The following is a 10160-nucleotide window of genomic DNA, read 5'->3' as shown; positions in this document are numbered from 1 at the left end:
CAACCTCTAATTTCATATAAAGAAAAAGGTAAATACAAAAATTATTATTGAACAAATTTAAGTTTAACAGTCCTCCATAATACTTTTGAAAGATTAAAGACAAAACATACTCCAAAATTTTAGGAACAAAATTTCATTCAATTACAGAAACTTTAAATCATCTCAATTTTTTTTTTAAAAAAAAAAAAAAAAAAAAAAAGAAGAAGAAGAAAAAGAAAGAAAGAAAGAAATCAACGACTGTTTGAACTGAGAGGACCATATTTATAATTTTTTTCAAATAATAATAAATTAATGAATATTTATTGTAAAGAAAACCTGTACCACAATTTTTTTTTTTTAAAATTAGGGGCACGACAAACCAAATACATGTTTATAATTTAATGTTTTTTATCACCATTATCCTTCACTTTCTAATGTTAAAATTTTGTAAATGTTTATTAAGTGATGGAACTATCTGGGAGTGAAAATACATCCAAGTTAACCCAACAATTTGTGAACTAACAGTGTAGAGTAGGATTCTGAGTGAAACCAAATTTCACAATAACCCAAGGGGATGGAAACTTTAACAAAATTTCAGAATTACCCATGCTACAATCATAATATAAAATTTAATGAAATCAAAATTTACAGTCTAATGACCAACATTTTATTTCATGAGATCTAAGAATACAAAGGCATTCCAAAGGCTATGCAACAACATTGATGGTAGAAGGTTCCTAGTCCTTGCATACACAGTACCCATCACCATCCCAAGCAGTATCAGAGGTAGCATCCTCTGCATATTGAAATGTGCCAGAGCAAAAGCTATTGAACTCACCAAAATAGAGCACCATACCGGCATATATTTAGTCAACGACGGTAGAAGGAACCCTCGGAACACAATCTCCTCCCAAATGGGGGCACAGACAGACACGACTACTGCATAGAGAGCCATTGCCACTGGGTCCCTAGCAACGATTGATTGTTCAACACTTGAGACAGTAATCGGAGTTGAGGGAAGAACGGGCAACAAGTTTAGATTCACCTGTGAAAGACGGTTTACAAGTGGAAACATAAGGCAGCCTAAACCAACATCAAATTGCCATTTCCCTTCGAAGCTGAATTTAAACCAGCCGGGTGGAAGGGGATGAAATTTTGAGAGGCAGCGATGCAGAATCGCCATCCCAGTAAGCCCTTCGGCCACATCCGTGAGAAGGCTGTACAAGGCTTGCCCTCTGTGCGTCATGAATTCCTTTCTGTATCCTGCTGTATGGGCTATTATTGGAATTATCCACGACCCTATAACCCAAAATGATGCAACCCAGAGAAGCATAACCTACATCACCAGAAAACTCAACTTGTTTAATTCATTTCACTTTCTTAATTTCACATGACCTGCTAATCTATATCAACTTCCTACAGAGCTCACTTTGGCAACAAGTATACTTGATATTATATGAACACAATCTCGATGTTTCATGTCAATACCTAAAATGTACCATGATGTACCAAAAACAGCCAAATTAACATATATTATTAGTGAAATTTTCAGCTGCTCATCTAGATTATACAAGAGAAACAAAACAAGGAAAAAAAAAATAAAGCAGAAAACTAGGCATCACCTGAACAATGGTTTTCGCTGTCCATGGAACCACCCAAGGTTTTGTAACAAATATTGATTCAATGGCCTGAGGTAAACAAAATAAAAATAACCTAGGCAGTAAGTTTCTTGATCACATGGTGAGAGTCACTAATTAAATAGATAAAGAAAAAAAATGTTAAATGAGGCACAACAAGGATTTAGTACAGTAGAAAAATTCTAACGAGGACACCATAGTACATTTTAGGTGAACAGAAACTTTTCACTCTTAGTAATTTTAAGGTTGAGAAAAACAGCAGGATTGGTCTTTCACAACAGCAATAACAACTAAGAAGAAAAACCACTCTTAACCTCAGTTCCAACAGAGTAGCAAAGCAACAGGAACAATGTACTCTCTCGTGGCTCCTATGAAAAACAAAGAAGGGACAGAGGGCAGATAAAACAAATTTGGCTGTGAATTTTCCTAGTTCAAGGCCTTCAGGTAACAAGAAGGGATCTCTAAAAAGTAAAAAGTAGAACAGGGAATCAATCAACGAGAATCAAATAAAAGTTTAGCTTCGTTGTTTGATGCCACTCGAATGTGAAATCACAAGAAAAGTACTGAGAAAATCAGTTCATACAGATTCCTTTTTTGATGAAGAAAAATGGAGTTCTTGATAAATGAAATAAACAAAAGAGGTGGAGAACATTCCAAAGCCAGCAAACAAAGGTGGATTAAAAGAAAAAATTTGCAACTAGATACTAGAGTAGTAAGACTGTAATCATTAAAACGATGCTGATATGTATGCATACACCTGTATAAAGCAGTAAAAAAGCCCGTCTAAAAAGTACATAAAAATTCCTTTGTTCCCTAATTTTCTGATAGGTGGCAGCATATCAGTGATAGTTTCGTAAAACTGAACTTCTTAAGATGCTAGGCAAATAAATGATAGCAACATATTTTTCCAATAGGTAATAGATGGTAAGATATCATTTAACAGAATAAATGATAAGTGACATGTTATTTCTTTGGTCCCGATCATTCTGATAGATTGTAAAATACTGATGATAGCTTGGTAAATTGAAAGGTAAAAGAAAGAGATACAGGGCTTCTTGAAATCCTAGAACGCTGGATGAGGTGATTGCTTGCTTTGTTGTTTGATGCTTACTCAAGGGTGAAAATTACAAGTGTAAGGCAAAGAAGGTTGCGCAAATTCCTTTGGCCGGTTCAATTCTGATAGGTTGTAACAAAACATATTGATGATAGTTGGTAACTTGAAAGGTGGATAATAAAGTATGAAAAAGAAAAGCAGGATTGTCCACATGAGCACTAATGGGAATCGTCAATCGCCATTGAATTATCTTCACAAAGACAACAACTGACTTTCGCTAGAGGCAGTTACCATATTGGCTCAGAGAGTAGAACACCACAGCTTAGGCATTTGCTATCATTTGGTGTTCACTTTATTAACTCTCCTTAGAGCTATTAATGCATTTAAAGGGACTATTTTCCTCTACATTTTGACAATGATAATGATAACAATCAATAATTTGCAGGAGGGGCTAGTTAAGTTATTACATTTTTCTAACAAAGAAAATATGTCCCTACAATTAATCATTAACGAGATGAAGGGAGCTGGGGATCCTCCAACCAAGGGTAATTTAAAATATAAGAAATTTACAAAATGCTAATCAAGTGGAGTTGTCACATTTATGAGACAATTGTTTAAGCAAACCTCCAACTCCCACACACCAAGATAACCTTTTTTAACACTGTACTATAGATAACAAAATAGACAATTGCTGGCTTTGAACATGATGCATAGCAAAATGGAATATCTTCACTAGACTGTGAAAGAAAATTTTGGAGTGAACGAGTGTTGAGAAACTAAAATAGAGAAGGGGGAAAAAAACTCAAAGGAGCCATATCTGACACACACATTTAACCTGTTTCCTCAGACATATTATTTAGTCAACTATGCTGATGATCACGGCTTATTCTGATCGACCATATGAAAAGCTGAAGTAGTTACATATATGATATATATTATTGGATGTTCCCAGAGAGATTTAAGTACACATTAGCGAACTTAAATAGAATAAGTACACTTGATCCTAAATTTTCTTTCATCAAGTATTACATTCCCTACGGCCTACTTCATTCATACGTACAATAACACATATATTTCATTCAGGGATTTATCTAACCAGTATACACGTATACAGAGCTATCGTTTAGGAGAACGTAGTAATAGCTTTCCTCTAAAATTGAAGAGTATAAAGTCATTCAAATGCTGCGAACATAAATTTACCTTGTATAAATTAGACGCCCATTCTTTTCTTGGGTCACACGGTTGGTTGATTTCAGGGGTTGGCACCAGGTCTTCTGCCAATTTATCTTCCACAGACTTGGACGCAAAATTTTCTGACGAGGACTCTTCACGCCGAAAACACAGAATCTCCCATTTCTTCAAGAAAAAAGCAATTCAACAGAGAAAAAGGGCATAACCTTCAGTGAGCACTTTATGAAAACCAATTTCATCTGAAGAAATCCATTTCCAGTTACAATTCAATGGCAAAGAATCAGATTCGAACTGAACTTCCACTTGAATCCATAAAACAGAGAGAAGTTCCGAAAAAACTTCAGTATAAAGAAATTTTAAAAGACAGCCAATAATCAGACATCATTTGTTATCCGAGGCAACACATAACACAAACTCTACACTACAGCCAGTGAAAAAACGAAAACCCCTTTTCAGAATTCATAATTTCTCAACATAACAGAAACCAAAAACGCCCGTTTCTCTTGTGGATATATATATAGAGAGAGACAGAGCTTACATTTCGGCGGCGGCGGGAGAGAGTGCTGACGCAATGGATGCTTGAATTGGGAGGAAACCGAGGGAGGAGAGGCTTCAAATGAACCCTAATCGAAAACCTGGAATTGGGAGGAGCAGGGCGAAAGGAGAGAGTGTGGCAACAAGGGTTTGTTGCAGTGGACATTGGGGAAGCGCCGGATCAATCAGAATCCGGAAATAGGAAAGGAATCGATTACGCATGGGATGGAACAGAACAATTCGATTAAAAACAAAACAAAACAAAACAAAAAGAAACCCTAAGATCGTTGTACCAGCTGCTCTGCTCTTGCCCCTTCAGCTCCTTCTTCTGTAGGAGGAAAGGCGATAACAAGGTGAGTGAGCACAGAAGCTTTATGAATACAGCGGGTTTTTACGTGGTTCGATTGAAATCGTCGTTGATTTGGCGACAATAAAACCCAATGCGTGGGCTTAAAGACAAATCTTCAATCCCTAATCTGATTGAACTTGCCCTCAATTCCTTCATTGATTAATTTTAGGTTAAAAAACAATTTTAATCTGGGAACTTATAAGTACTTTTAGACTCTTGGATAACTTTTTTCTTGTCCTCCGCTTTTTGTTTTTTGTTTTTTCGAAGAGATTTTATTTTTAGTTTTTAAAACCTAAGGCGCCTATAAATTTGTTTATTTTGTTGGGAAATTCTCGGTAATAATTTCAAAAACTTATATTCTTATAATGGTTTTTCCAAGGGGAAATTCTTATAAATAAAAAAATTTCAAAAATATTGTAAAAAGTTTCAAAAGTTTTTATACTTTTAGAACTTTTTGCTATGAAATATAAATATTTTTAAATATTTTTTATATTTAAAAAGACCTCTTTTCTGAATCGAGATTTGATTTTTAAATCCAAATTATTATTTTACATAAATTTTTACAAATATTATGTAATCTAAAATTTAACTTCTTTTTCGAAGCACTACACATAGATCACTACTTAATTCGGTTTTATTCCATAGATCGTCGCTCGAAGGGGAAACAACAAGAAATTCCTATTCAGACAACTGTGGAATGCAACATAAGATTTGAAAGGATTATGTAAGATTGGAAAGATTACATATCATCTCAGCCTTTGTCCTAATTGAGATTCGGTCGAGAAAGCCCAAAAAATCAATAGTTTGGATGTGCGATGAAAAAAGTTAAAGTTTTATTCAACTCGAAGGGTCAATCTTGACTGAGAATGATCGAGAAAAACTATTCCAACAAGATATCTAAAAGGGTGTTAGTTGTTATGAAAACATTTTGGAGGCGTTTGGCATGCAGGTTTGGAATCTTAAGCGAAGATTAGGTTGACAGGTTTAGGTAGCACAGGTTTAGGAAAGTTGTGTTTGAATTGTAGGTTTTGAAAGTATGGGTTTAAGAAGACTGGAAATGAAGTATAGATTTATAAATTTTTAGTTTGTGTAATATTTTCTTGTATTTAATCACTGATTAAATTTTAGATTAGTTTAAATTTGTCATCTTAATTATTTTAATATAGTTAAGTTTATTGTTTTAGTTTTACTAGATTTTGAAATAAAATTTCATAGACTTTTGTCCCTTTAACTAATTTTAAAATGATCGGTTTTTTTTACCATAATATGCTAACTTAAAATTGAACTAAACTAATATTTTAATATTAAATTCAATTATTGAAAAACTATACTTCTTTTATCAAATTACATTTGAGGAGTAAAAATCATAAATTTTGAATTTTAGTTTTTATTTGGTTGCTAAGTTGTTTTAAACATTTTAAACTTTACGTTTAGAAAATGATTATAAGTTTTCGAGCTAGTTAAATTGACCAACAAAAAAAATGGAATTAAATTAAATTAGAGCTTCGTACACATATACCCTAAATAAATATATCTTTACAATTGTAGTCTAATGGCGTGTTTGGAATGACTAAGAAAAAAAATATCTTTCAAAAATTTATTTTTATTGAAACATTTTTGTTAAAAACTCATTAAAACAAAAAACACACATGTATTGCAAATCTTTCTTAAAAATGTTTTTATATACAAATTTGTCTAATTTTATATATACTAAGAGTGTTTTATTAATGTTTTTCAAGGTTAGTTGTTGGCGATCACCAAAGTGGCAGTCAGAGGTTGCCCGACGAAGTTGGTGGCTGGAATTTCGCCATTGTGGGGGAAAGGGGATTGCCAGAGGTTGGTCAATGATGGTCAGAGTTGGCCGACGGCAATCTTAGAAGGGTGGCGACCTGAGTTGCCCGATGCTGGTCGTCGGAGGTGGTGTTTGGAGGTTGGCTGACGTACTTCCTAGATTAAATTAGAAAAAGAAAAAAAAAATAACCCATGGGTTTGAATAGGGTTTACTATTCAAACTCATAGGAAAAGGATGTAGGAAGCCAAATCCATGCCCCAAACAAGGTTTTGGTTTAGAATGCCTAACTCATTCAATCCCAGCCCTTTAAACAAACACCCTCTTTAGGGTTATTTCTGACAATTTTTATGTTTTGTTATCCATTATCCACCTATATTTTGGAAAACTAAACCAACATTTGAAAATTAGTCTCCGTTTAGTAACCATTTCGTTTTTTGTTTTCTATTTTTGAAAATTAAGTCTACTTCCTCTTCATTTCTTATAATTATCTGCATACAAAGGTTAAACTCTTAGCTAAATTCTAAAAACAAAAACAAGGTAAGCTACTTTTTTAGATTTTGATACTTGGCTTAGTTTTTTAAACTGTAGGTAAAAAGTAGATAACAAATGAAGAAATTTGGAGGTGGAGGTAATGTGTATAGACTTAATTTTCAAAAACCAAAACCAAAAAATAAAATAATTACCCAAAGGGGTCTAAAAAAATGTAGGTTTCAAAAACTTGTTATTATTTTTGGAATTTGATTAATAATTCAACTGTCTTTCAAGGAATCTAAAAACCATATAGAATGGAATTTAGGAGAAGACAAACATAAATTTCAAAAACAAAAAGTTAAAAATAAAATCATTATCAAATTGGGCCTTAGTCCTTAAATTTTAATTTGTTTTATTGTAATCTTTATACTTTTAAATTTCTAATAACTTTGTCTTCTATACCAAAATAATAATAATAATTTAATCCACAAACTTTAACAAGTAACGACTTAACTTTTCGAAATTGATAGTATAAATACTATTGAGCTATGCTCTTGTTGGCAGCTAACCTCAGACCTCAAAACAAAATCGCTTCTTCTTTAATTCTTTTTCTTTTTCCTTTTCCTAAAAGCTATGAGGATTCATTATATTTGAGTTGGTAAGAGGGTGAGGATGATAAGTGATTATAAACAAATATTGAGGGCATGTATTGGTAGAGTTACCATTTAAAAAATATTCTATAAAATGACATAGATTCATTATTAAATTTTTCAACAGTATCAAAGCTTCTCATTATAAATAATTTTTAAATTCAAGACATACTCATTATAAATAATATTAAATTCTAAGGCATAAGCCAATATGGCATGCAACATGGCCTAGCAATGATGCATGCAAAGATTTGGTTAATTATATTTATTATTATTGTTATTATTTATTTTTAACTATAAGACTATGTTTCATAATTGTTGGTTGTTTTTTATTTAATAAAAAATAAAGACCAAAATACACTTTTTAATCTTTAGAATTTTGAATTGATCTCTATTAGAATTTTAAACTTTTGATATTGTCATTTTTTGCTTACTGGTGAGCTACGTAAAAAGATATATCATGTTGAAGTGGAAGTGTAAAATTTAATATTATTGTAGTATAAAATAATTTGTAATTTTTAAGTTAATTGAATCCAAACATGGTAGTTCAAATGAAAAGGGCCTTTCAAGTCTTATTGGCTCATGAAAGAGTGAGTGAAGTTAATTTATTTGCAATATTGATTTTGGAGGTAATTGATTTGGATATTCTAAAAGTCATTTTTTAAGAGAAATTGTGCATATAGTCAAAATGGAACATCCAATTGAAAAAAATGGTCATTTTTTTAATTGTTTGATTTATGGTAAATAAAAAAGAAAAAAAAAAAAAAAGTGATATGGAGGGCCCATCTCCTTACCTACTTTTCCAATTTGAGAGGGAATGGGTTATCTCCCACAACTTCAGCAAAATCTAGTTTTTTTTTTCTTAAAAAAAAAAAATTGTCTCTTATGTATATTTATCAAAAATTATATTAAATGATAAAATTGTTGAAAATATTTATAAATAATAGCAAAATATCAAGTATTCCCAAAACAATACTTTAGCAACTCATGTAAGTCTCAACGCACCAGCTCAACCTCTCATCATGTCTTCTAACTTAAAAGATTCTTAGATCAGCATATAGCAATGTAAGTTTGCTTCATTCTCAAAGAAATATACCCCTGATCTTTTATGAGGCAAGCAGATTCCTAAAATATTCTTTTGCTTTTCATAAACATCCTTATCTTCCAACTTCAGAAATGCGTTAGAGGTTCACTTTTTCTAGTCGTTGCTTAATTAAGTTAAATAAATAAAATAATTATTTAATCAAATTAAATCAAATAATTATTTAATTTCTATGCTCTAAATCTCGTAAGGTACTATAGTTTGTAAACCCCGTATGAACAAACTTGTATGTGATTAATAATATTTGATATTTTATTCACTTTGTCTATGAAATATGTGATAGACTAACATCCAAGGTTATCGTTGTAACTTAAACATGTATGTAGAGACATACAGGTGGATCATGTTTAAGTGATAACCTAAATGGTCTGTAGTATATAGATAAGGTTGTGTACCTTATCCTAGTAACATTACGAGTATGACATGCTTTGTAGATGTTGGCATGCTTTGTAGATGTTACAAATGTTGTAAAGTGCTACAAATGATCTGATCCTGATCATTCATGTATTAGACATGTGAGCGGGGATATTCTATACAAAGGAGTTTGTATAAGACCGAAGCATGAAATATTTAGTCTCATTATATAACACCGTTCATAATAGAGACTTTCATTTCAATAGGATGACCATAGGTAACATGACCTTAATCCTGAATGAGTTGTGAACTCCTGCCTATTAGGGTAATCCTTTAATTTGTATGGGTGAGAGTGGCCAAATTGCCGACTTAACAAGCCTACCGTTTTGGAGATGCGTCTGATTGGGGGGCTGGGAACTCAACTACACAAAATGAAATTCACTTCTTCCTCGAAGTAAGGGTAAGTAGATAAATTGCTTCCTTAAGGGCTAATTCCGGGTCTTGAACAATGTGGTGTCATACCTTCTCTTGGCTCGAGAGGGGTTTAGTCATAGTGGGACTATGATTATTGTTCATTAGAGGGATTAGTGGTACTTAAGGAGTTAGAGGTAACTACAGGGGCAAAATGGTAATTTGGCCCAACTGTACTTACGAGCAATTTGTGAAAGGTCATCGTACTGTTGATTGGTTATATCCAATAGACACAAAAATATATCTATAGTACGAAGAGTGCAGCTGTCGGTCTTTAGTGGAGTGTCCGACAGTTAACGGATGGTGGATAATGTAATTAAAGAGTTTAATTAATTATTCACGTATCGTTGGAGCTTCAAGTTATAGCTCTATAAGGTCCCCTTGGTAGCTCAAAAGAATTTGGTTGAGAATCAGTTTTTTGGTTAATTTGAAATGTTCAAATTAATAAGAGGGAATTTAATTATATATGATATAATTGACATAATGTATTTGATACATTATTGTTTAATTGGATGAATAAATATTTGAATGTGATTCAAATATATTATCTATGAATGAGACTCGTAGTTGTTAAAT

General features: G+C 32.4%; 1 protein-coding gene across 1 annotated transcript; it reads right to left on the bottom strand.

Moving 5' to 3' along the window:
- Positions 1-586: 586 nt before the first annotated feature.
- LOC120068004 (CAAX amino terminal protease family protein) lies at positions 587-4981 on the bottom strand. The gene is made up of 4 exons (XM_039019664.2): positions 4400-4981; positions 3871-4026; positions 1602-1667; positions 587-1315 (listed from the first exon to the last, which is right to left on the bottom strand). The coding sequence occupies exons 1-4, from the start codon at positions 4559-4561 to the stop codon at positions 647-649; spliced, it is 1053 nt and encodes a 350-aa protein (XP_038875592.2). The 5' UTR covers positions 4562-4981; the 3' UTR covers positions 587-646.
- Between the last annotated feature and the right edge of the window lie 5179 nt (positions 4982-10160).

This window comes from Benincasa hispida, chromosome 12, assembly GCF_027475165.1.
Source record: "Benincasa hispida cultivar pf3 chromosome 12, pf3_genome.v1.1, whole genome shotgun sequence".
NCBI classification, from domain to species: domain Eukaryota; kingdom Viridiplantae; phylum Streptophyta; class Magnoliopsida; order Cucurbitales; family Cucurbitaceae; genus Benincasa; species Benincasa hispida.
This window is presented reverse-complemented; position numbering and strand designations above follow the sequence as displayed.

Bases quoted from the DNA above. Each gene is read 5' to 3' on its own strand.
- LOC120068004 (XM_039019664.2), bottom strand. From the start codon at position 4,561: ATGTCCACTGCAACAAACCCTTGTTGCCACACTCTCTCCTTTCGCCCT. The intron at 1,668-3,870 runs GTAAATTTATGT...TGTTTACCTCAG, and splicing joins GGGCGTCTAATTTATACAAG to GCCATTGAATCAATATTTGT. The intron at 1,316-1,601 runs GTGATGCCTAGT...CTGGTGATGTAG, and splicing joins CAGCGAAAACCATTGTTCAG to GTTATGCTTCTCTGGGTTGC.